This window comes from Pyrus communis, chromosome 1 (genome assembly GCF_963583255.1).
Source record: "Pyrus communis chromosome 1, drPyrComm1.1, whole genome shotgun sequence".
NCBI lineage: Eukaryota > Viridiplantae > Streptophyta > Magnoliopsida > Rosales > Rosaceae > Pyrus > Pyrus communis.
In genome coordinates this window covers 8,160,469-8,188,142 of record NC_084803.1, presented here as the reverse complement: position 1 = coordinate 8,188,142, position 27,674 = coordinate 8,160,469, and the positions used below count along the sequence as shown (strand labels likewise).

The window sequence follows — 27,674 nt, the reverse complement described above, 5'->3', positions numbered from 1 at the left end:
GTAATAAGAAAAAGTCATCTAACTCTTGTTCATTTTTTTTTTTTTTTCACTCTGGAGGAGCGGATAGTGATGTTTTGAAATGTCAATAGAACTTGTAGAAAAGTAAAACAAATCATTTTCATCAACTCTATTAAATATTCCGTTCAAATCCGTTGCAGATTCCACTGGAGCACCGAGAGTCTGAATCCAAAGATTTCCACCAACCCCCTCCAAGATTTTCGCTATGTTAACTTCACTCTCTCCCCAAAACCCACAACCCCTACCACATGTGAGTACAACTATTTTGTCGCATATGCAAACACACATATATATGTATGATAGAATCAAAACATATTTTATAATACTATAAAATTAATTATATTAATTATAAATAGACGCCAACATATACTAAAAGAAAAAAATATTGAATTACATCCGTGTATACAAAAGTTTGAAACTTTCAAATTGTGACATGTTGGACCCTCCCAGGAGAAATAATGAATTGAATAGTATTTATGTGCATTTTAAAATATCCTAACCTTGAATTTCCACAGGTTAGTAGGTTCTCTAATTGCTATATAAGGAATGGGGTAGTGCCATTCATTTTATCGCAACCTTTCAACTCCCCCTCTCTTCAAGTTTCAACAAATCCCTACTTTATATCTGCTCTTTAACTAGCTTAATGGCGCCTTTGGTTAAGAATGAGCCTCAACATGCCAAAATCCTAGCCATTGGCACTGCAAATCCACCCAATGTCTACCACCAAAAGGATTATCCTGATTTCTTGTTTCGAGTCACCAAAAACGAGCACAGAACAGATTTAAGAGAGAAGTTCGATCGCATTTGTAAGTGCAATTTTTACTACTCGTCATATATAATGAGCATCCACCAGGTTACCTTATATTTATATGACTAATAAAACATATTATGCATGAAATCATATGAAAGATTTTTACCTCTCAATGAATTGACTTTGATCTTGAGTTGTAAACTCCAACTCTATCATATCATGAGGTTAAAATGGATCATATCCCAAACCTAAGGTGCCACACGGCTTGTTTATTTCAAAGTATATTGTTATTAGCACAAGAAAATAGTAATCTTGGACATGTGAAACATATATACATATATATGTGCATTTTTTTGTTGTAGGTTTTCTTCTGATTACATTGTATTATTTGATAAAAAAAAAGGATATAAAACATATCCTAACTTAATTTACTAATTAATAGGTGATAAATCAAGAACAAATAAGCGTTACTTGCATCTAACAGAAGAGATGTTGAAAGCTAACCCAAACATATACACCTATGGAGCCCCATCACTCGATGTGCGCCAAGACATTTGTAACATTGAGGTCCCAAAGCTAGGGCAAGAAGCATCATTGAAAGCCATCAAAGAGTGGGGCCAGCCCATTTCAAAAATCACCCACCTCATCTTTTGCACAGCTTCTTGCGTTGACATGCCAGGTTGTGACTTCCAATTAATCAAGCTCCTCGGCCTTGATCCATCCGTCACCAGAACCATGATCTATGAAGCTGGCTGCTATGCTGGTGCGACCGTCCTCCGCATGGCCAAGGACTTCGCAGAGAACAATAAGGGCGCACGAGTCCTTGTGGTGTGCGCCGAGATCACGACCGTGTTTTTCCACGGACTCACTGATACCCACCTTGACATATTGGTGGGTCAGGCTCTTTTTGCTGACGGAGCATCTGCTGTGATAGTTGGGGCCAATCCAGAGCCTGAAATTGAGAGGCCATTGTTTGAAATCGTGGCTTGTAGGCAAACGATCCTACCAAACTCAGAGCATGGTGTGGTGGCCAACATTCGTGAAATGGGGTTTAATTATTATTTATCAGGAGATGTCCCCAAATTCGTTGGTGGAAATGTTGTGGATTTTATGACTAAAACTTTTGAAAAGGTAGATGGGAAGAAAAAGGACTGGAACTCCTTGTTTTTCAGTGTGCACCCTGGTGGACCTGCCATTGTAGACCAGGTGGAGGAGAAATTGGGTTTGAAGGAAGGGAAGCTTAGGGCAACACGGCATGTGTTGAGTGAGTATGGCAACATGGGAGCTCCAACTGTGCACTTTATTTTGGATGAGATGAGAAATAAGTCGATTGAGGAAGGCAAAACCACAACTGGCGAAGGTTTGGAATGGGGTGTCGTGATTGGAATCGGACCGGGACTCACTGTGGAGACAGCCGTGCTGCGTAGTGAATCCATTAGATGCTAAATAACTGCATGAAACGATTCAAACATTGGTTATGCATTTCATGTGATGAGTGCATGACCGGTGTATACACACCCCTGCTGCAACTGATCGAGTTTTCTTCCAGTCAAATAAGCATTTCACGATCACAGTTATTGTGATTATTTCAGTACATATACATAAGAATAATAGTCTTTGGATTAGAGGGCCCAGATATGTACGGCTAGTCCATAGACTTTTGTTTTTCATATAATTAATAAGACTGTTGTATTTGGTTTGGAGTACATGCAAATATGCATGCATTACTGTAAGATTTTGAGACATTATATTAAAGTATCCGTTTTGTTGCAAGCTCCAAGACCCGGGATCATAAGAAGCATATTAATAAACTATTATGAAATAAAATGGTTGATAAGGTCGCAAGGGTTTGTCTTATTAAGCTGAGAAAATTGGAATCTATATCAATTAAAGTTATCAGCTGGTCCCTAGAGGATTATAGTAACAGAAAACAAGTTAAGGTTACGATCTATTTCTGGTGCGCTTATTGTCTCAATGAGGGAGGGTCAAACATAGATTAGATTGTTTGGCCAATAACGAGAAAATTTCCAGCGTACTTGAAATATGATTGGTACATATTATGTCATGATAAGTAGTGTATCAATTCATATTCTGAAAACACTGAAAATTTTCTCATTGAGAAGGGATCTAGTCTGGCTCGAATATTTTTTATAAGAGAAATACTTTATTGATAAAAAAATAAAAAAAAGGCATCTAAAAAGGATAATACATCAACCTCTTGCTTGAGCTTTTTGTTTTGGGCGGTAAAGAAATACTCTATTAGCAGATAAAGAGGTTTGGTTTTGTAGTTTAGATGAACTCTCATTTTAATATACTGGGAGTTCTCTATGTGAGGGGAGAATCTGATGCATATGATGCACAGTTTTTTCGCTTTTTTTTTTTTTTTTTTTTTTTTTTGTGATTGGGTACACGAGAGATGTGAGTGAACGATTGAGTTTCGCACATTCAGAAAGTATGATTTTAACTCTCATCACATGTTTCAGATGCTCATTTGTAATTAAGTAAGAAATTTAAGAGAATGTTTCTAAAACAAATGATAACCTTCAAGATTAGAAAATTAGAATCCACTAGAGGATGGAAAAATCTCCAACTTTATGATAGAATAAACTGAAAGATGATAACCCAAACTCCGAATAAACTGGTTTATACACTACCTGAATCCGTAGGCTTGCTAGTAATTCTAATTGCAAACAAAACATTAAAGTAATAAAATTTCAAGATTATACTCAAAACTTAATATTATGTTTTAACCCAGACGAAAGAATTTAAACTAAAAAGCTCAAACATGGTATTACGGGCCCTTATGCATGAAATTTGTTGTCAACTTTATGTCTGCATTTGTTATTCGATCTACTCTACCATCTGTTCTGATGCTTGTTTAGATTGGTGTTATGGTGAAACACATTGAAGAAACTAGAAAATATATATAAAGAGTGACTAAACGATGTAAGGAGGGTGGTGGAGGGATGTGGGGGGAAAATGAAGTAGACACAAATGAAACAAAAACTTGAGAACATAAAACCTACTTAAAATTGTTTCTAGTTTGCATTTCATATACACTTCTTCCACTTAAATTGTGGCTCTGATAACCAGTCTGTTTTTAGTTTTTGTTTTTATTGTCTTTGAGGTAAAAGGAGTGGCAAAAGAATGCTGAAAGAGATGGAGCGAGAAATGAATGAGTATGAAATGAAAATAACTGAAAATAACTGAAATTTTTTGTCAATTTTTGTTTTTTGGTTCTCATGCATTTCTAGATAGTAAAAGTATAAATAAATATATATATATATATATATATATATATATATATATATATATAAGGTTATCCAACTGACCCAAAAATATTACCAAACTAGCACACTATGCATGTAATATCTTCTAACTGGAATTGGTAAACTAAAAAGTATTAGTTGCGGAAGTTGAACAAGTACCATAGTTCCCAAAACTACAAAGACCAAAATCACAACTTGCCAGTTGGCCTTGTTTATTATTTACAGGGACGAACATGTTCCCTTTGAATTTCAAGAGTCAAGATAGACTAGAGTTCCATAGGTTGATCCTTAAAATCCACCTTTTTTTATTGTTTTTGTGAAACGGAAAAGCTTCATTAACTTAAACGAAATTACATCAGCATGGAGGACGAAGGGAAATACGCCATGGTTGGTGGGTGCTGCTCGTCAATTCCATCAAGGAAATACAATCTTCTTAACAGCATATATATAATATTTACTGGGTTTGAAACAACGTAATAAAATATTTACAGGGTTTGAAAAAATCTTCTTAACAGCATATATATATATATATGTGTGTGTGTGTGTGTGTGTGTGTGTGTGTGTGTGTGTGTGTGTGTGGTGTGTGTGTGTGTGTTAGTTAATTCATGAGAAACAACGTTTGAACTCCGTCGTCGTAATCTTGTAATGAACACAGCAACGTACGAGATCGACGTTATTATATATTAGTTAATTTCGTGAGAAACTTTTGAACTCCATCGTTGTCATCTTGTAGTGACAGCAACAAGGTATATAATATTTATATATATTAGTTAATTTATGAGAAGTTTCGTTTGGACTCCGTCGTTGTAAACTTGTAAGACCAACTTCAATGGCTGGGCTAAAAGCCAAATTTTTTAGCCTGGAAAATTTAGCTTTTAGCCCAAAAATAATTTTTCTGCTCCAACCACTCTAGGCTAAAATTTTAGCCTGGAATTATTAAAGAATGAACTTAGGCTTTTTTTTTTTTTCTTAAATTGAATTTTTTTTTTTTTTAAAAAAAATATGTAGACTATCGTAAATTAATTTTATGAAATTTTAATCTAAAAATATTTAAATTCCGGTAAATATTGAAAAATCACTAAATTTTCCACAAAACAAGCCTTCAACTTTCATCAATCTTTCAACCCTAGGCTAACTTTCAATTCACCAACCGTTCAACACCAAATTTTCTACATCAAAGTGTGGAATAATAAGTACAATAATTATTGAAGACATCTAGATTAATAAAAACAATAATTAATAAGACATAAATTTAATAAAGTACATAAATCACATAAACTTAATCCAACCGATAATTCATAAACTACTTAAACCACATAATTAATAAACTATATAAACTTAATACCGATAATTCATAGTTATTTATAGAGTTTTTGGGTGAATTTTGAGTTCAATAATTTTTTTTAATTATTTTAGCCGTTGGATTTAAATTTGGGCCGTTAGATCTTTTTTTTTTTTACCGTTAGATTTGATTATATTCGATCTCAGCCATTGGATCAATGTATTTTAAAATAACATATTCTAAAAAAATTAAATTTGAATCTGGACCGTTGGATCAACCAACGGTCCTTAGATCTCAGCCCTTAGTTTAAAAATAGAACCGTTGGGGTTTTTTTTGGTGGCCGACAGCCTATGACAGAGGGGCCCACCCCTGTCAGGCAATGTGTGCAAGCCCATCGCATGGGCGCGTTGGAGAGTGACCAGGCCGAGACTGGCCCAATTGCCTGCGAGTCCACTCGCATGGAGGGGAATTTGGGGGAGTATTTGGCCCAGCTTTGGCATTTGGCTTTGAGCCCAAAGATTTGGCTTGGGTTGAAGTGGGTTTGGGGGGGGGGGAAGTAGGGGGTGTGAATTTGGCATTTAGCCCATTGTTGGAGATTGTCTGAATGAGCAATAAGGAGGTATATTGGATGGGTAGTAAATAAAGTACTCACTAGCGAGTACTTAAGCATTATCTTATTATATATATGGAAGAGGTCCATATAGATCCAATCTAATTAGTAGATTAAACCTAAATTTTCATAAATTTCGGTGGGCATGTGTGCATATTTGTAATTAGAGAAATGCTAAGGAGACTCTTTCAAAGTAGGAATTTTCTTAAACTCTCTATCATCTCAGAGTTTAACATTAATTCTCATGCCAACATTATAAAATATTGTACCAAAAAAATAAGATGGCAAAGAGTCTCCACTTTTAAGAGTCTCCTTAGCATTTCTCTTGTAATTAATTTGTAAGTTAAGTTATGTTTATGGTTGTATATAATATTTCTCTTGATTCTTGATGTGTGGAATTGTTGAATAACTTATTTATTTATGCTGAGACATATAATAATGTAATCTGTAATACACACGCATAATCAAACTCACACGTTTATACTAATTAATTAGAAATATACATATTGGTGTTATAAACATGAAAATGCGGTTGTTCATATCTTCTTCAGTTGGCTTCCGTTTGGTTTTTGACCTAATCATCTATGTGATGCCTAGATAATGAGATGAACTTCATTGCACCGATGGATTTAGAGTGGCACCGCAATTGTAGATAAGTTCTCACTTGTTTACGAAACACGTTCTAAAATCATCTCCAACCTTTGGGCTAAAAGCCAAAATTTTTAGCTCGAAAAATTTAGCTTTTAGTTCAGAAACAACTTTTCTGCTCCAACCCTTCTGGTCTAAATTATTAAAAAATGAACTTAGGCTAATTTTTCTCTTAAATTAACTTTAAAAAAAAAATTATGTAGAATATCGTAAATTAATTTTATGAACATTTTAATCTAAAAATATTTAAATTTCGATAAATATTGAAAAATCACTAAATCTTTCCACAAAGTAAGCCTTCAATTTTTTTTTAATTATTTTAGCCATTGGATTTAAATTTGGGCAGTTAGATCTTTTTTTTTACCGTTAGATTTGATTATATTCGATTTTAGCCGTTGAATTCAATATATTTTAAAATAGGGTAGATATCAGTTTATTACCCTCAAGTTTCGTGGTTTTCAACATTTAGTACATGAAGTTTTTTTCGTCCCAAAGTCATACCTAAAGTGTTAATTTTGGGACAGTTTCATACATTCGTTAGTTTGGCTGTTAAGTTTCTAATTAACTGACGATGTGGCGTCTATGTGGACAATGATTGAGCGCCACTTTTCATTAAGAGTCCACGTAGAAATTAAAATCATTTAATTAAATATTAAAAACTAAAAAAAAAAAAATCTTTTTTTTTTTTTTGCATGGGAGACCCACCCTTATATCCCTCACCTTTTTTCTTCCCCGATCCCGTCTTCCCCCAACATAGATTCCACCCTCGGGCCCCTCTCTCTCATCCCCATCTGCACACTGCCCCGCCTCACCTACTCCCTCGCAAAACCTGTTCGAGCGAAACTTCAGTGAACTTGAACCCCGACCTTCTACCAGTACCTCGAGAACCTGCGGGTGTGGATCAAGCGCGCAACCTCCTCGTCTTCCCCGAAATCGGAGTACGACGAGCCGATTCGGACCCCGCTGCTCGCCGCCATGCTCAGGTACATAATTATGCTAGCGATCATGTTTAACAGCGGAGTATTCGTGGCCATCGTTTTGGGGCTGGCGATTGGTTACTTGGCGTTTCGGAGTGGGGACGATGATGTGGCCAGTGTGGTGGTGGAGACTGATAATCCGTGTGCGTGCGCTTAGATATTTTTTGGGTGGATTTAGATATTTTTTAGATACGATTCGAAAGGGTGCAACTTGCGTTTGTCAATTTGCTGTGTGTCTCTATCGACATGTAATTGTCTGATCTTGTATTATTGTGGTTGTTTGTAATTTGGCCTAATCGGATAAATGGTCATCGTGGTAATGAGGCAATCAGAAGATAACCCTTGTGGTAAGAAAAATTAGGATTTAGAACCTCGTGGTATAATCCGTTAGCAAATTTAGTCCAAAACTAATTTTTCTGTTAATTGTCTATTAAATGCAGGGATACATATGCAGGGATCACTATCCTCAGGATCCAAGTACTGGGTCCAGTCGTTTCATCTTCTCTTTTCGGTCTTGTACGAGCAATCGGAAGAAATAAGAGTATCTTGTTCTTGTCGCTGTTGCTATTAATCATGGGTTTGCTGGGCGAACTGGCGAGACATGTTGGAGGATTGGACGAAGAAGCAGAGGTCTCTGGCCATGGGACATTGAGCAAACACTTGGCGGACGGACTTCTTCTGATTGCAGATGACGCATGTCCACTTGTTGCTTTTGTTCCTCTGCTTCACCTGCAAATTTTATCGGAATTCATCGCCAAACAAAATCATCAAGTTTCAGATTCAAGTGTTCGTACACACATACATATATATACATGCACACGCATGTACATACCTGCATGGTGGAGCATTGGCAGCGCTGAACTGCGATGAACACGATCGGCATTTTCTTCTCTGCTTTCGGATTTCACAAGTCGATGTGGGATTTTGGTATTACTTAAAATTTTGGCGGCAATTTGATTTGGGGTTTGGGCGCCAAATTTTGGGGATTCAAAATTTTGTGATTAAAAATCCTAAAAAGCCCAAATTCGCAATGATCCACTGGCAAAGTGGCCATTGCAAAAAAGCACAGCTAGATCTTCCTCCTTTACCATCGCTTACTCCCCCAACAAAATCAAAACCCAGCTCGACGAGGAAACGCAGAGAGACAAGAAAGAAGAACATGTCAAAAGTACATTTTTACCCCGCATTTAACGAACAACTAACAGAAAAATCACTAGTAGACTAAATTTGCTAACGGACGACACCAGAGTTTAAATCCTAATTTTTTTACCACGAGGGTTATCTTCCGATAACCTTATCACCACAAGGACCATCTATCCGATTAGGCCTTGTAATTTATGCGTTGCGTTGTATTTAATGGTAAGTCTACATATCTGCTTTCATTTTGTTCGTCTTTTTCTTTTCAAATTTGAATTTTCCGATCTACTGTGCTGATGATGATGGTGGCGACGCCGTCATTCGGCGGGGTTGTGGTTTTGGCGCCGACGGGTTTTGGCCAGTTTTTCCAGGTTTTGCGAGGGAGCAGATGAGGCGGGGGAGTGTGCAGATGGGGGTGAAAAAGAGGACCGGAGGGTGGAATCTGTTAGACGAAGTCAAGATGCACGCGTGATTCCCGCGACTTGAGGAATCCTCTTTTAGTTCAATCTGCGATCTTTCTGTTGTTCCTAGTTTATAGGATTTTTCAGTTTCAAATGTTTGTTGTAAGTCAAACGCTGAGCATGTAATCTTTCTGTTTGTATTTTGAAATCTCCTTGTATCTAGGGTTTTCAAACTCTTGTTGTAATCCTGATGCTAATATAAATACATGCATCCCATGTTTAACTGGGTAGGCAATTAAAGTGAAAACCCTACGAGTGTTAAAGTTTTACATGGTATTGAGCCCTACCGTCTAATGACTCGATCCACCCTTTTTTTTTTTTTCCACGCTTCCATGGCTGACGGAAATGGCACCTTCTCCCATTCCACCATCACCACCCCTCCTACCACCAATCTCTTCCATCATTCTCCACCGTGGTCCATATTAAGCTTGATAGAACCAACTACCCACTGTGGTTGGCTCAAATTCTCCTAATTCTCCGAAGTCGAGATCTGATGGGGTATGTGGATGGTACCTCGGTGTGTCCTCCAAAACACTTGCCTAGTATCACCACTGTCAATCCACAGTATGCTACATGGGTCCAACAGGATCAAACGATCCTTAGTTGGATAAATGGCTCCTTAACTGCTTCTGTATTGTCTACTGTGGTGAGCAAGCGGACTGCTCGCGCCACTTGGGAAGCCTTGGAGCAAAGGTATGCCTCGACATCGCAAAATCGAATTTTGTTCCTGCGAAATGAATTGTTGCAGACTAAGAAAGGTGATCTCTCTGTTGCGGATTACCTGGATCGCATGAATACGATAGCTGATAACCTAGCCCTAGCCGGGCAACCTGTCAATGATGATGAACTTGTACAGATTGTGCTGAACAATCTAGGACCTGCCTTTGAAATGACGGTGAGTGCTGCTCAAGCTCGGGATTCTCCCATTACTTATCCCACACTTGAGGCACTACTGTTGACCACTGAACACAGAATGGCGGAACAACAAGCTTCCTTGGCTGAGACTGCTCCTGTGAATGCCTTTGTTGCTGCTCGAGGTCGTGGCGGTGGAAGGTCGCGAGGAAATGGGAAAGGTGCGTCTCCATCCAATCATGGCACTTCATTCAATCACCGAGGTTACAACCCTCGTACCAATAATCAGCGCAACCCGGCAAATAGTGATCGTCCTCCTTATCGTGGTGAGCGCATTGTTTGCCAAATTTGTGGCAAACCAGGTCATCCTGCCCTTGATTGCTACCAACGAATGAATGCGGCGTATGAAGGTAGGATTCCTACAAAAAAACTCTCTGCTATGACCTCGTCTCCTATTACTCTGAACAAGCAACAGAATGGTAATTGGCTTTTGGACACCGGTGCTAATGCACACATTACTCCTGATTTTCAAAATCTCGTCAATCCTAAAGAGTATACTGGTAATGAAACTGTTGGAGGTGTAGGTAATGATTCTGGCATCACTATTTTGCATTCTGGTTCCAATCAATTATGTACTAAAGCTTGCTCATTTAAATTAAACAATATTCTCCATTGTCCCACTGCTTCTCAACATATAGTTTCTGCCCATAGGTTTACATTAGATAACCGATGCTACCTACTAATATTTCCCTATTTTTTCCTTGTTAAAGACCTCAAGACCCGGAAGACGCTTTTCTGAGGGAGATGTGAGAATGGGTTATACCCATTTCCAAGTGGCAGTGGACAACTCCAGTATCCAATTTCAGCCTTTGTTGGAGTCCGGTGTTCTGTGAAAAAATGGCATGCCCGTCTTGGTCATCCATCCCACTCCATAATTAAGTTTTTGATTTCAAATAAATTGGTACCAATTCATGGTACTTCTGATGTAAGCTTTTGCGAGTCTTGTCCCTTAGGAAATAGCACTAGATTGCCTTTCTATGCGTCTGAGTCTGTTTCTCAATTTCCTTTGCAACTGTTGCATTCTGATGTGTGGTCTTCTCCAGTTATTTCTAATGAAGGTTTTCGTTATTATGTTTTATTTGTGGATGACTATTCTCGATATTCTTGGATTTTCCCTATGAAAAACAAAAGTGAAGTCTTCGAAATTTTTGTCAAATTCAAAGCTTGTGTTGAGAAAATGCTTAATCTTTCCATTAAAACATTTCAATGTGATAAAGGAGGTGAATATCAGAGTCGTGCATTTCAAAATTTCCTTAGTACAAATGGAATTTCTCAACGATTTTCATGTCCTAAACATCCGGAACAAAATGGACTTACAGAAAGAAAACATCGACACATTGTTGAAACAAGTGTAGTTATGCTTTCTCAATCTCACTTGCCCAATCGTTTTTGGTTTGATGCGTGTTCAACTGTAACACATTTGGTGAATAGAATGCCAACAAAACTTTTGTCTCATGTGTCACCTTATGAGAAGCTGTTTAAAAAAAAACCAAAGTATGACATGTTGAAAGTGTTTGGTTGTCAATGTTTTCCTTGGTTGGTACCTTACACAAGCAATAAACTTCAACCCAAATCCAAATCTTGTGTTTTCTTAGGATATTCACTAAATCATCAAGGCTATAAGTGTTTGGATTTGTCCACACGACGAGTGTACTTGTCTCGCCATGTCCTATTCGATAAGGACTCCTTCCCTTTTAAGGGACTCATATCTTCCTCTGCAGACGTCATTCCATCAGGTAACCATGTCTCACCTGACCTTTTATTAACCTTTAATATTCCTGCTAGGTCTAGTCCTTTACTACCCCACGAATCAAACAGTCGACCAACACTTTCAAATCCTAATCCTCCATCACCTACTCACCTACCCTCTTCCCGCAACCAAACATGTTCTCCAATCACTACTCAGTTACAACCTGATCCAACTACTTCCCTCGCCCAACCAAGTTCTATTTCTACTACACATTTGTTTTCCCTGCCCATACAACCAACCTCACCCTTCCCAAACAACATACCCTCAAATGAGCAAGTCACAGTATCCACAGAACCGGTAACAATGGTGCCTGAGACTCTGAGCAATCGTATGACCACACGTTCACAGTCAGGAATTCAAAAGCCAAACCCTAAATATGCCATGCATGTCACTGTTGACAAGTTTGCTCTTGAACCCACTTGTTTTAGTCAGGCTGTGAAGTCTCAAGAATGGAGGAGTGCTATGGTACAGGAGTTTAATGCGCTGCAGTAATGTGGGACATGGACCTTGGTTCCGTTTCATCCTAGCATGAATCTGCTTCCAAATAAGTGGGTTTTTAAGCTGAAGCGACGTGCAGATGGCACGATTGAACGTCATAAGGCGCGTCTTGTGGCAAATGGGTTTCATCAGAAAGCTGGTGTGGATTACACCGAAACCTTCAGTCATGCTGTAAAGCACACCACTATTAGGCTTGTTCTCAGTCTTGCTGTCTCAAAAGGTTGGCATGTTCGGCAGCTTGATGTCCAAAATGCCTTTTTGCATGGGTTTTTACGTGGAGAAGTATATATGAGACAGTCTTCGGGGTTTATTGACAAGCAATTTCCCTCTCATGTTTGTAAGCTTCAGCGAAGTATTTATGGTCTTAAGCAGGCACCAAGGGCATGGTTTGAGAGATTCTCGGATTTTTTGCTCCAACTTGGTTTTCAGGAATCAACCTGTGATTATAGTTTGTTTGTCTACAATCACTCCGGTGTTTACTTAATCCTTCTAATCTATGTGGATGATATTTTAATCATTGGCAACCGTCCTCATCAAATGTCTAGGTTGATTAAAAGGCTCGGCACCTTGTTCTCGATGAAGGATTTAGGACCCCTTAATTATTTTTTGGTGTGGAAGTCAAGTATGATGGCACGACTATGCATCTTTGCCAAGCAAAGTATGAGTTGGACTTGTTGTCACGTACCAAGTTCAGAGAGGCCAAACCAATTTCAACACCTGCTGTATCTGGTCAGAAACTCAGTGCACATGTTGGTGATCCGTTCGAAAACTCAGAACTTTATCGTAGTGTGGTTGGGGCCCTACAATATCTCACGATTACTCGTCCTGATTTATCATATGCTGTTAACCAAGTTTGCCAGTTTATGCATGCCCCCACTACTCATCACTGGATGGCGGTGAAACGGATTCTTCGTTATTTGAAGGCCACGCCTAGTCATGGTCTTCTGTACAAACCAGGTTCTGCACAACTTTCAGCATATTCCAATGCGGACTATGCAGGGAATCCCGATACTCGACACTCTACTGGGGGATTTTGTATTTATCTGGGATCCAATCTTGTTTCTTGGAGCTCCAAGAAACAGAAAACTTGTGTCTCGGTCGAGTGCTGAGGTCGAGTACCGGCAGTTAGCCTACATAGCAGCCGAGCTTTCATGGTTACGATCTTTGTTCAAAAACCTGCATTTGTATCTTGTGTGTCCACAGATTTGGTGTGACAATGTCTCTTCAATTGCCCTTACTTCGAATCATTTGTTTCATTCACGGACAAAGCATTTGGAAGTTGATTATCACTATGTTCGAGAAAAGGTCGTTCGTCGTGAATTGCTTGTTAATTATATTTGCTCGCAAGATCAGCTAGCTCATATCTTTACCAAGGGCTTGTCTTCGTCTAGATTCAAATTATTAATGTCCAAGCTACCAGTGGTTTCCCCACCTGTTAGCTTGCGGGGGGTGTTAGACGAAGTCAAGATCCACGCGTGATTCCCGCGACTTGAGGAATCCTCTTTTAGTTCAAACTGTGATCTTTCTGTTGTTCCTAGTTTATAGGATTTTTCAGTTTCAAATGTTTGTTGTAAGTCAAACGTTGAGCATGTAATCTTTCTGTTTGTATTTTGAAATCTCCTTGTATCTAGGGTTTTCAAACTCTTGTTGTAATCCTGATGCTAATATAAATACATGCATCCCATGTTTAACTGGGTAGGCAATTAAAGTGAAAACCCTACAAGTGTTAAAGTTTTACAGAATCTGGGTTGGGGGAAGACGGGATCAAGGAAGAAAAAAGGTGAGGGATACAAGGGTGGGTCCCCCATGCAAAAAAAAAAAAAATTAAATGATTTTATGTTTTTAGTTTTTAATATTTAATTAAATGATTTTAATTTCCACATGGACCCTTAATGACACGTGGCGCCTAGTCATTGTCCACATAGGCGTCACATCATCAGTTAACTGGAGACTTAACAGCCAAACTAACGGATGTATGAGACTGTTCCAAAATTAACACTTTAGGTATGACTCTGGGACAAAAAAAACTTCATGTACTAAATGTTGAAAACCACGAAACTTGAGACCAGTAAACTAATATTAACCCTTTAAAATAACATTTTAAAAGAAAAAAAATTTTGAATATGGACCATTGAATCAACCAACGGTCCAATAACGCCAACTGTCCGATGAACAAAAGAGTCATTGGGCTCATAATTGCTTCCAACAACGACCCTAACAGTGGGTCCCACCCTGTCGAGCGCTAAAGGCTAACACCCACGTGGGGCAAGTGGCGCGAGTGACCAGCCGAGAATGGGCTGGGTAAGGGAGAGTCCACAGGTTTCTGGGCTATTTCTTGGCGGGAATTTGGCCCAAATTTGGCATTCAACTTTTAGTCCAAAAATTTGGCTTGGGTTGGGTTGGGTTGTGTTGGGTTGGGTTTGGGGGGGGGGGAATAGAGGGAAAATTTGGCATTTAGCCCAGGGTTGAAAGAGAGTCTAACCGGCTGTTTGCAATATAGATTCCTAATTTTGAATGGTTATTGATGGGTTTGCTTGATTAGCAAAAGTTGATTAAACTTCCAAGCCCGCTTAGGATTCATAAAGGCTCACTTAACTGATGAAGCAAAGCCCGTGTGGAAGCCTCAACTTGCAAGAATTGACAAGCATTTCAAGAAAAAGAAGTGATTTTCACACAGTATTTACTCGACGTACAGGAAAAAACTAAACCGAACCAATATCCCACTCATAGCACAATCATTTCATTTACAAGTTTAAAAAATGCGCAACCTACATACACACAAACGCACACTTTGTTGGCACCATTCAGTAATGTTACGACCACAACCATCTCTCTCTGGAGCCTCGTCTTGGTACCGAAAACCAAAGAAAATCCGAAGTAAAATAGTTTATTGAGGCGGTTTAACCAAATCTAGTAACAAATACAGTCCAATTCCAAAAGTCCGGTAATAGTACGGTCGGGCTCAGGAACTAAACATTGAAACATGTCATGACTTTGTTTCAACTGGTGAATGCTTCCTCTCTTAAAATTTTGAAACATGCTGAGCTGTGTTGTTTATTAAGAACAACATAGTTTAACGTTTTGTAATTAATCTAAAATTTATAATTATTTCTATTCGCTTTCATAAGATACAAAATGCATAAAGGATATATTCCTGCTAACCAGAGACGCAGACGAAGGGGGAGAAATTCACACATGAACCAAAACGAAGTTGAAGTCTCACTTTTCCTCTTTATATACACATTCCAGACTCGGGAGGTTTCATGCCTTATCACCAACTGCGTAACGTTTCCTCGTAGGACTTAAACCTGATGAATGGAGCTGTTTTCGCTTTTTCACCAGTTGCATTGCAGTATGTCTGTCATCTCGAGCCTCCTCAGAATCAGGCTGTACATACAGTTCAAATTGAACTTATATTCTTAACACAAACTATATAGAGATTAATACCAAAAAATTATAGTTCTGTGTGTTAGCACCCTATTGATTCATTGAATTTGATATAATGACCTCAATAGAAGATTTTTAAATTCAATCAAACAATCAAATATGCGTGAAAGACGAAATACTTATAAGTAATGAAAAAGTAAGATGATAGTGGCACATCCTTTACGCATTTTGAAATGTAAGCTTTTTAGTTTGGGAAAAGATTCTTGCTTGAACAGGTATTATAGATCGTGCAGACAGTGTTTCATCCTTAGGGTATTGTGATTCGCAGACATAGAATTGGCACCCAATACTCAACTCATTTTAACTAATATGCATTAAAAACAATCATCCACTAAATCCCTATTTCAATGAAAAAACCAAAAATTACTCATGACGAAGACGAATAAGTTGCAGGGTTTATTAGATTAGCACATAATATTGCAGTATCAGACTCCACCTAAGGTCAGTGGCTCAAAGATGCATCAGAAAACAGCGTAAGAAGCTTTGAGAACTGCAGATTATAATTTCTTGAAAGGTGAAACAATACCTTGATGGCTAATGCTCTGTCGAAGCTTTGAATGGCACTATCAGGCTCCCCAAAGTTTAACTGTGCTCTACCAAGGGTAACCCAAGCCTGAACATATGATGGCAAGTGAAGTTAGGACAAAAGAAAATCATTACACAACCAAAGGAAATATGAGAGGAAATTGCTTAATCATAAAAGCATCAGCCACAATTATCACTGTATGCATAGCAAGTGAAAGTACCCATCGACACGGATCTAAGTTTCAGGGACCATTAAGGATGATGGCTAAACCTTTATCTTCTTTCATCAGCAACACACATAGATTACAACAGAATTTATCAGAAAGAAAAAGAATTAATGGGAGGAGTCAAATTCAAAATGCTAATTGGATCAAAGATTCTACAAAGCATATGAATGAAAATTTCCCCTCCCAATTTTCCTAGAGCAATGAGCACCATCATAACTTGGCACTGGCACATGAACAAATAATAAGGTGACAACCATTTCAGAAGTATAAAATTTTGACATACCTCAGCCCATGAAGGCTCCAACTCAGTAGCTCCTGCCAATTTTAATCAACAGATAAGTACAATAAAGCACTTGCAATTGAACCAGAGAAATTGCAATACGCATAAAATTAAGCTTGAAAAAAGTATATTGTGTATGCAGCTTCTGGAAAGTGTGAACATAATTTAGCGAATAAGGACCCAAAAGTGCAGAAAGAAAAAGAGTGTAATACATTTTGGAACCAAATAATGCACGTGGAAATAAAATATATGTTTGATGGCAACCTGAGAACAAAATGGTCATATCACGTATACGTACCTATTAAGAACTAGCCATACTTGTGCAAATATGGAAAATAATATACCCCAAAGGGAGATAGAAGGGAAACCTACGAGTCGCTGTCTTCACCGCATTCCATGCATCTCCAACTTCAAGTAATACTTGTGCCTTCTGTTCATGTAAAACTGCATTTTCAGGCCTCAACATAAGAGCAGCCTCCCATTTTCCCAATGCTTCACGGTACTTCCCATCCTTCAAACATCAGTTTAATGTGAGAAAATGCCATTAAATCATCCAGATCAGGAATCAGCAGAAATTAGTTCACACCACGATCTTAGTCATACATGTAATAGCTTGTACATAATGAGAAGATTTCTCTTTTGGTTTTCCTGCATTCTTCCTCTAGCAAGAAATTAGTCGTTAAAATATTATATGCCACTCGGCCAGTAACTGAAAAGGGCCAGGAGTGAGTACCTATCGCTTACAATAATCAAACTACTGTATTCGACATGAAAAGATGATGTCCTCACCTACAGACAAAGGGGACCAAAAAATCATTCTTTATATATCTCAACTATGAGCATATAAGTGCCTCGTTTTCTTTTGTTTCTGTATGCAATTCAACATTTTGTTTGTGTTGATATTGTCAATTTCTGATGTAAGTAGTGTCAAATCCTTCCCATAACGATATGCAATAGCAAGCACTAACTAAGAATTCTGTCGAGTTTATTTACTTGCTTAGTGCTTGCCACTCCACTTCGACAAGATTATATCTACTACTAAGAATCACTAGCTGAAAATTTTCATGTTTTATGAATCCGGCAGCTAGTTTTTCCCACTTTTACACTTTTCGTTTCATCAAATTTCGATTTCAACAATTTAGGCGGCTAAAAAAATCTATCATAATTCTAACAATCACAGTTCTTGACCAGGCAGACTAAATTGGTTATCTGGGTTCCATCAATTATCACATCAAAACGAAATTACATATCAAAGAACATAACTTGGCAATTACATTTTCCTTCTGCAATGCATAATACCAAAAAAAAATAAAAATAAATAAATAAATAACTGGGGTTTTTTAATATTTATTACCTCGGCGAGCTTAGTTCCCTGAGCTTGAAAGGAGTGGAAAAGTTCGGCAGCGTCGGAAGGCTCGCTCTCATCGGCAAGCTTGCCGAGCTCAGTGTTGTTTTGAATACTATTGCTGGGTTTTTCTGCTGGGTGCAGTTGATTGCTGGGTTCGTCGTTTTGCCGCTCGAAAGGGAGATTTGTGTAAGTTGATACGATCCCCAGAGGCCGCTTCTTGTTGTTCTTCCACGCTATCTTCATCTCTCTCTCTCTCTCCTCACTCAGGCAGACCCGCAACTCCTCTGTTCTGTTTCGGGTTCGCCCGAATGTAATAAATACCCGCACGGTTAAACCCGAACACGTAATTGGGCCCAATGTGGCTTTTAGGCTTCTGTTCTTTAATCTTCTATTTTAATACAGCCCAACCCAAAAAAAAAAAAAAAAAAAAACTAATGAAAAGAGTTAGAAAACTTTGAGTTTTAACGATAAAGACAAAATAAATGATTAAGTGAATAGTACCACGATTGACTTTTTAGTGTAAAAATGTGGTTTTCCGTTAAAGTGAACAGTACTGGCAGCTTTTCGTTAAAGTTCCAAAAAAAAAAACCCTAACAAAGAAGGGATCGTATGGAGTGAGTAGGTTTTGTGCGAAGGTAAGGACGTGGTGCACTCTCCTCCTGCAACCAATTCCAAAAGCAGTTTTTGGGAGAGCGAAAGGTACAATCATACAAGGCCCCAAATTTGAAGGGTTACTAAAAAAATTTGCCATCTAAAATTTACATGTGATATTCACTTAGTATTACGATCTAATAGTATTCTTCTTCACTTGTAAGTGAAAGGTCTTAAGTTCAATCTCGCCAAAGGCAATTTGAAACGTATTATTGCTAGCTCATTGTGAGGCGTAGCCTACCCCTCCACCTTAGTGTAGATACTATCATTTGCTCAAAAAAAATATATATGTAAAAGTGGTATTTAAAAAAAATTTTGATTTTATTAGTACTTCAAAATTTCATTGTTCTCGCCTTATAAGTGTAAATTTTTTCCTTCTAAATATAAAAACTTGCAGTGCACAATGAGATATTTGGAGTGTCAATAACAATACCATAAAAAAAAAAATTCTTTCTATTTTATTATATAATAATGCTATATGTTCAAGTGAAACTTTAAAGGTAGAGTTTTTGAAGCTTTTTTCTTGTTTGGTTGTTTAAAATTGAGTTGCTTTTGATTATTTAGTGAAGGTTATGCTTGAATCTGTTTTGACTTATTATTTAGGGAATTGTTATTAGCACTCCAAAAATCTCATTTGGCACTCCAAACTTTCTATAATTAGAAAGAAAAATACACTTGTGAGGAGTGTAGAATGAGATTTTTTTAGTGCTAATAACAACTCCCATTATTTAATGATATTTGTAAACTTACAATCAATGAGTTAAGTTATTACTTTCTAGAATCAATACATTGTCCTTTTTTTCTTTTTTTTCTTTTTTTTTTTTTTGAAAATCTATCTTAAGAATGATAGATTTTTCAATATGCACAAAACAAGGGAACATATGCCATATGTCAGTATATAAGTAGAGGGACACCTGGAAAAAATAAATAAATAAATAAATCCTTCCACTTGAATAAGGACATATGGCATACCACCTCGTGTTTGGACAACTTGAAAAATCTCTCCCTTAGGAAGGGCCTTTTTATAAATTTCACGCAAGATCCTTGAAATCTCATAAACAGTCCTGACCAATTTATTGGTCTGAAAATAATTCTCATAAATAAGCATAAACCGTAATTCTTTAAGTTGCTAACACAAGCATACGCTAGCAGCACAAACACCACTAACATAGAATTGCCACAAAAATGGCAAACGAATTTGTCTTGTGAACAAATTAAATAAAGGGATACTTTGGATGCGGTCTCTAATCCTTAACATTCTTTAATTAAAACCTTAATAGTATTCAAAGTTTGATCAACGTTCCTTGATTTTGTACACCTCATTATATTACTATTAATATTTATATTTTTATAGTTTTGAAATTAATTGTTTGATATTTTATGAGATTTATAATCCTATAAATTTAAAATCCCTCATTATAATACTATTAGAAACGGTTACAATAAAAAAAATCAAACATTTTGATTGAATAAATGGATAAAAACTATGTAAAAATAAGAAATAATAAAGGGCAAAAGAATGTATCCATAGTGTTAAAAAAATTGGTACATTTTACAAAAAAGTTGGTACATTAATAAAGAAAAATGGGTACATTATAAATAAATTAGGGTACATATAAAATATTAAAAATTATGAGTACAAATGAATTTTTAAAAATATAGGCGCTAAAAGAAATTAATACATGGGTACAAAATAAAACTAAAAAGAAAATACTACAAATTAAAAAAAAAATGTTGTAAATTAAAAGTGGGTACAAACTAAAAATATAAATATATGATACAAAGTTTAGGCATAAAACATAAATATACCATATGTAATTTTTCTATCATTGATTAAATATACAATGTCACATGACGGTATACACATGGGTACAAACACAAATAAAACTTTAAAAAATATGGGCACAAAAAGAAACTAATATATGGGTACAAATTAAAAATGAAAAGAAAATTGGTACAAATTAAAAAATATTTGCAAATTAAAAATAGGTACAAACTAAAAATAAAAATATATGATAAAAAAATTTAGCCATAGATATAAATATACTAATTGTAATATTTTTGACACTAAAGGAATATATTTAAAAATAAAAATATTTTATTATTCAAATAATTAATGATGTTATTAATGTCCAAGGACCTTAATCAAAAGTTCAAAATGAATAGGATTTTAATCAATAAAGTAACAAAAAAAAAGATGTGAACCTAATTTTTCCTTAAATAAAAGTAGGGGTTTATCCTTTTTTCACCTTTTCTTTGGACCATGCCACCACGAGCATGTCACCATGCATGCACAGTAAATGTAAGCTATGGTGAACACAGAATCCATGGACCGTGAAGTGATAGTGAGTCCCACATAGAGAAGAAAATTTTCAGGATGTTCGAAATACGGGTTGGTATAACATATACTATACATAAGCGAAAAAAAGTTTTAACTTTTAAATGTTACTACACTTATATATTCATATGTGATATTCTACCTTATATTCCGTGCATTTGAAAAATCTCTCCCAGGGAGCTGGCATTAGTTCCGCAATCACCATACTTACCCGCGTAGACGAGTATAATTTTGACACGTCTCACGAATGAAAATGCCGCAAAGGCATCTAGGAAAGTCATTTTTCTGTAATCAGCAACTAATACTTGGAACTCCACGTGTCTCTCGGCTGCTGATGAGTTTGGGTGCTTGTAGCGGAAGTTCACGTTGACTGAATTTATTACCTTTAATAAGGTGTAGTGGCCAGTGGGGCTTTAAAATCCCAGCCTGCAACCCTCGCACTCGCCATACCAAAAACTATTGAAACAGAAAAATAAAGGCTGTGAGAATTTGAGAAGAGAAAGCAGCAGCAGAAGAAGAAGATTAATGGAGAAGAAAAACAAGACAGAGGTTAATGGGTTCAAACCTAAGAAGGGTAGTGTGTTCCCAGGAAAGAGAAAGCTGGTGAAGAAAATGGTTTTGGATTCCATGGCGGAATGGGTTTCTTCTGTTTTCTTCCCCGCTGATTGCCTTCCTCCTCCATCCTCTGCAGCCAACATCACCAAACAATCAAATTCCAAGGGAAGCAAACAGGCAGTCCCACACCAGTCCAATTGCAAATACTCTGGCAAATAATGCATCATCATCATTTGGTGACAAAGTCTTTGATCTTCAAAGTTTGGTAGTCCTTTCTTCTCTTATAAATAAAATAGAAGATTGTACGATTTAGCTCTCATATTAGAATAACACGTGCACGTTGTTTTTTTTCCTCCTTCTTTGAGAATTGGAAATGTATCTTCATGAGGATGTGAACAATTTTGTGTGCCAATGCTTTTAGTTGTAATGAAATACTATATATCAAGAACTAGGTTTAGTTCTTGCAATAGTGGGTGGTAATTTACAAGTTTGGAAGTTTTTACTTTTTGAGGTTTATTGGACTAAAATAAGCTTGCTCTGAGGCCACTTAATTGGATTTTACACTTTCTAACCCCTTTTTGTTTTTTTATGTGTCCTTAAGAATTTGGAAAATTGTTAAAAAAAAAACGACTTTTATGTAATGAGAATATTATTATAACAATATCTCATATAGCATGCAGTAAAAAAAAAAAAAAAAAAAAACAAATTTGAACTGCATCTCCAATTTAGAGAAGTAGTAGAGAAATTTTTCATTATGACGAGAACACGATAGTACACGATGTGTTTTTATGTAAGTGGTGATAAATTTTATTTTTTAAATTATTAACTTTTTAACATACAAATTTCACCATTTGTATAATAACAAGTAATGTACCACTTCATGTGCCGATCATACTGAAAAATCTTTCGTCCTGGACCAAATCCCAACACATTATCATCTTACAAGGGCTACAGCTAGCTTCTGGGTTTAGTTCAAAGAATATTTGTGGAGCCCATTTTACTCTGTCGTTTACTTATTCTCTAAGAGTCTGTGGTCTGCACCCCACTGCAAAATTTTCAAAACGTACGGAAATTGGCAGGGCATGCAGCACACAAAGCATATCCATGAGCGGATTTTGCAAGGAAAGGTTTTATATTAACCCAAAAAAAGTTCTACATGTGGGCTAACTAAAGCGCTCTACTCTCAGATGGCATAGCCTCACTTTTGGTTGCCCATCCGAAAAACGGATACAAGAGTTCTACAACGGTAACACTAAAAAATTCTCACTTTTCTTTAGTGTGTGCCTACAAAGACACTCTAAAGAAGAGTAAGAAATGGAAAATTTTTAAGGAAAGCTTTCTTATCTTTTTTTGGCAAGGAAAGCTTTTAAATTGTCCCTGTTTTTTAGATTGTTAAGGGAAACAATCTTTCCTTGCAACCCTGTTTTTTGTCCCAAACTTATATTAACTAGAGACCAACTTGATGGTAATGATCAAAGCTGAAAACCCTAATGAGTAAAGAAAGGTATGCACTTCTATTCTCGACAACGTCCCAAAACCCAGTGATCGATGCAGCTTCGGATTCACATTTCCTTGCATTGCAAATTGGTTCATTCGGTAGTTTTTTTTTTTTCATTAGTTTGCAGTGTTGGACACATGATTTAAGTATATTTCCGGATACCTACAATAATCCCGACCTATATACATGTAAACCTAAGGTAAAGTAAGTTGGATCTCCAAGTTATACATATATATGGTAGGTTTATTTCTAGATACCTACCATAAGTGGGAGGATAAGTAGGTTCCAATCACGTCGTATGTATGTACGGTTAAGACACGTTAATCATAAATGATGAGACAAGTAGCTAGCTAGGTTCCCCTATGAGGCTCCCAACAATAATCCCCAACGTACTGATCTTTTGGCAATTCGTTACTCTATGGTCTTTTATCTTCCTCAGCAAAGGTGAGGTAAAAGGGATTGTACGTGTGCCAGATTTTAATTAAATATTGGGGGCATCTAGATATAAGTCCAACAAATTAACATAATTATTAGGTTAAATTTAATTTTACCTTTTCTTCACCTTTATTTTCTCATATTTATTTTATATTTTTTTCAAAATATTAGTCTTCTAATTCTTATACATTGGTAAAGAAGAATAGAATCAAGAGTGTTGTCTTTTTGTGATACGAAAATCCATGAAAGGGAAAACCATCGAGCAAGTTCTCCTGGAGGCTACACGAAATCTAGCATGGTTCAAGAAGGACATATGTGCATGGTACCATTGAGTCATTGACCCATTCAAAAATACAAGCCAACAATTTCCCCTTTTTGGGATTGGAATGGGACCATTTTTAACATTAAAACAGAAGTACTGCTAAATAAGAAGAAACAAAGGAGTTGAACCGAAACTCATTTTGTTGGCTGGAAGAAGCTCAGCTTGATCGCATTCGTTGCTTCCAAATCGGAAGCCCATTTGAGCAAGCGAATGAACTTTGATTTCACCGCAAAAAAAATCCCTTGAAACAAACCCTAATAATTAAAGTAATAATTACCTCACTATTTGTTTCTAAAAAAGCTACTTCACTATTGAACTTTGACTTATCATAAAATGGACTAGCATCTAGTCAATCTTCTACGAATTCTTTGCAAATCTTTGTCTTCATACTATAGAACTCTTAAAAATACTCTTAACAATTGTAAGTTTTATACAAAAGCACTTTTAATCACTGTTTACTCAGTTGAAGTCAAAGAATGCATGAATCTTTACGAGAAGAAATGACAGGTATGCATGAATCTTTATGAGAAGAAATGAAATGTTGACATATTTGTCCAGTATTTGACATCTTAAGAAGATTTTAATATTCAATAATTCATTTTATTATATAATATGAGTCTCTTAATAAGAGAAGATCAACCTATATGGATATGCGATGGTATAACTTTATCTTCTTTTCCTCCACTTATAATGTATATCAACCGTAAACTTTCATAATTGAAACCGTTCAATCTTCTAATATTCATTTGAGGATCATTACTTTATAGTTGCCAACAATGTTTAATTCAAATCTGGCAAGTATATGACCTTTTACTTTAGATACTGTTGGGGAAAATGTTTGTGTTCTCCTCACAGGAGAACTTGCTTATCCTCTTATGGTTAATCTATTTGTGCTTTGGGGTGAGATGGGCCACCACAAATGTTCTATATAAACTGCTTCGCAGAGGCACAGAGCCACCAGTAGGAGACCATCACCTGCACTACTTCTCCAAACCACTAAACTCATAGATTCACTAGTTCATAATTGGAGGTAGTTTATTTTTATTCAAGGAGAAGGGTTAGGTTTGAATCCGGATGCCAACAATCCACCATCTGCATAATTATAGGCTAGTTCGTAACCAAAGTGATCACAAGGCAATGGCAATGAAGGAGGAGAAGAACCCTAGCAAGGGATTGGTTGCAGCTGCAGGCAACAAAAAGACATGCTTTTGTAAGCCAAAGATTCCAAACTATGCAAGTGTAATTCCAGCAAAGAGGAGGTCAGTGAAGCAGATGATGTTTGATTCCATGCTCAAATCTCTTGCCTCTTTTTTTTATCGCTGGTCATCGTCTTCCTCTCAAGACTCCAAGTCCAACAACAAGACGACCAGTCTCATATTTCCAGACCAGTCCTAGAATATATTCATGGCTACGTTCTGAAGTCTTCGATCTCTCGACTAATGTTGTTCATGTATCAACATACATATTATCATGCTGTTCCGAAATTGTTGCAGTTTACTTGTTTGCTAGGTCATAGTGTCTTAGTGGTTATGTTATCTGGTGTCTAGCTAGTCTCAGGCTAGCCTCTATTTTTCTGTAATGTCTTAAGTACTTTAGAGTTTTAAGTTTCTTTCAGATCAAATAAAATTTTATTCAGAACGATATCGTACATCGTGCAAATGGTAAGGAGAGCAAATATGTATCAATGCAAATGGTATGTCATTGACCCATTCAAATATAATCTATATTAATAGGAGATTCGAACGGAACCTCTTCTACCATTAAGAACAAAAGTACCATTAGAGTAAGAAGAATCGAAGAGGTTAAACCGAAGCTCAGTTCGTTGGTCACGGAAAAAAAAAATCCCTTGAAAACAAACCTAAGGCACCTCAATATGTTCAGATAGAAATTAACTCGGTCTTGATTGAATAACCTATCATAATCTAGCTCAGCAGTAGATCGTTTGAAAATTGTAAAATGCAACAAAATACAACATTGAGTATTCCAATAATGGCTACAAAGGAAATCTAACATGCAAGTGACTAGCTAGCCTCTGGTGTACAAGGACACGGTTTTGCTGAGCGTCCAATAAATAATTTGTAGGAGGATTATGTTCCCTACAAATATTTTGTTTTGAATAGCTCAAGTCCATGTCAACCCCAAAGACCAAGAGAAAAGAACACGGAAAATCTTGGGTTTCGTTGCTTTAAGATCATATGAATCCTCTGCAAATCTTTGTTTTCATTGTGTTATGTTATGGGCATACAAATCCTCTGCAAAACTCTATTAAGATTGTTATCGTGAGAATGTGAAGACAAAGTCCCACGTTGGTGAAGGACCAAATAATGCAAGGGCTCATAAGAGGTTAAGCTTCTTTTTATATTACCAATTAGTTTTACGTTAGAACCTCAACTTTTTTTTTTGGTATTAGAGCAAGTTGGCTCATGTGCGAAGCCCAACAACCACACGTGCTCCACGTTATCCTGTTTGTGTTGTCCATGTGTTAGGCTTGAAAATCGCCACATGTGAGGTGACATGTGAGAATGTGAGGACAAAATCCCACATCAGAGAGAGATTAAACAAGTAAAGGCTTATAAAAAGTTGCTACTCTTCATATTTCCAATTAATTTTATGACTTTCTTCGGTTATATTATTAGTTCCCAGAAAATGTAATGGATATACAGTTTGAAACAATTATGAGATAGTGAAATATGAGGGCTTGATTCACTACTTAATGTTCTTGATCGGATGCTGTCACTATGTACTCATATTCTCAAGTAAATGATTTCTGCATATAAGTTAAATCAAAGTAGAATTGGAGAGAAAAAAAAAATAGAAGTGTGTAGAAAAAAAAAAGAAAAAAAAGGTTTGTGCGAAAATCATCTTTTATATTGTTACTGATTAGGAAAGCTTGTAGCTAAAGTTTCTAGGTTTAATTGGTGTAATACCCTCTAAAAATACGATCGAACCCCATATCGTTTCTTAGAAGTAATTATGTGGTCCATCGACTGATGTTTAACGTTCTACTTTGCCCAATCACCGTTAAATTTTTATAAAATCCATCTCAGTCGCTAGCATGCCACATATGGAACACTACTGTTTAGAGGGAGGAGAAACCAAATATGAGATCTCGGATGTATCAATTTAACATTCTGAAAAAGCTGATAAGAGGTTTTTGACTCGGTACAGTCTTGTCTGGTTGAAATTTAGAATGCGTTGGAATGCAGATACATGCATTCCAAATTTCCAAAAGAAGAAAATTGCGTTTCCTCCAATCACAGAAAAAAGAGAAATTAGGAAAAGCAACACAGATGGGTTTTATTTCATATAAAATTCATCATGAAACATTATTAGCTTGCCATGCAAACGTGTTTTCTAGAAATTGTAGATTTAATAGTGGGGTAAAGTTAGAGAGTCCAAATTTTTTAACTAAATTTGTAAACTAAATGATGTGTCACCAATAAGAGATAAATAGATTAATCAACTCTTAATTAATAATTCAACCATATACAACTACATCATTTGGTTTGCAAATTTAATTTAAAAAATTTGATCTTCGTAATATTACCCTTTAATAATGGCCCGCCAAGGTAAAAATTTTTGGGATTACCCAATAAAGGTAGTCCAAGTTAAATAGGAGAAATTGATTAGGCAACTGTGTGAAAATGTAGAGTGTGTCTCACATTGAAAAATAAAGAAATTCTACAAAAGCCAGGTTTAAGGAGCTGAGTTACTCAACTTACTCTTACTGCCATT

General features: G+C 36.5%; 2 protein-coding genes across 2 annotated transcripts; one reads left to right on the top strand and one right to left on the bottom strand.

The window, feature by feature from the left end:
* The first annotated feature begins 601 nt into the window (after positions 1–601).
* On the top strand, positions 602–2,508 carry LOC137737675 (4-hydroxycoumarin synthase 2). The gene is made up of 2 exons (XM_068477222.1): positions 602–824; positions 1,212–2,508. The coding sequence occupies exons 1-2, from the start codon at positions 662–664 to the stop codon at positions 2,213–2,215; spliced, it is 1,167 nt and encodes a 388-aa protein (XP_068333323.1). The 5' UTR covers positions 602–661; the 3' UTR covers positions 2,216–2,508.
* A 12,458-nt stretch (positions 2,509–14,966) lies between these two features.
* Positions 14,967–18,417, bottom strand: LOC137707726 (uncharacterized). Its single transcript, XM_068446637.1, has 5 exons — positions 18,147–18,417; positions 17,165–17,303; positions 16,796–16,827; positions 16,287–16,373; positions 14,967–15,700 (listed from the first exon to the last, which is right to left on the bottom strand). Exons 1-5 carry the CDS (start codon positions 18,381–18,383, stop codon positions 15,575–15,577), a joined length of 621 nt encoding a protein of 206 aa, XP_068302738.1. The 5' UTR covers positions 18,384–18,417; the 3' UTR covers positions 14,967–15,574.
* Between the last annotated feature and the right edge of the window lie 9,257 nt (positions 18,418–27,674).

What these genes read in the sequence shown, in the direction of transcription:
- LOC137737675 (XM_068477222.1), top strand. Translation starts at nt 662, where the DNA reads ATGGCGCCTTTGGTTAAGAATGAGCCTCAACATGCCAAAATCCTAGCC. An exon ending in AGAGAAGTTCGATCGCATTT is followed by an intron (nt 825 to 1,211) that starts GTAAGTGCAATT and finishes ACTAATTAATAG; the next exon opens with GTGATAAATCAAGAACAAAT.
- LOC137707726 (XM_068446637.1), bottom strand. Translation starts at nt 18,383, where the DNA reads ATGAAGATAGCGTGGAAGAACAACAAGAAGCGGCCTCTGGGGATCGTA. An exon ending in TGCGGTGAAGACAGCGACTC is followed by an intron (nt 16,828 to 17,164) that starts GTAGGTTTCCCT and finishes TAAAATTGGCAG; the next exon opens with GAGCTACTGAGTTGGAGCCT. An exon ending in ACAGAGCATTAGCCATCAAG is followed by an intron (nt 15,701 to 16,286) that starts GTATTGTTTCAC and finishes CTGTATGTACAG; the next exon opens with CCTGATTCTGAGGAGGCTCG.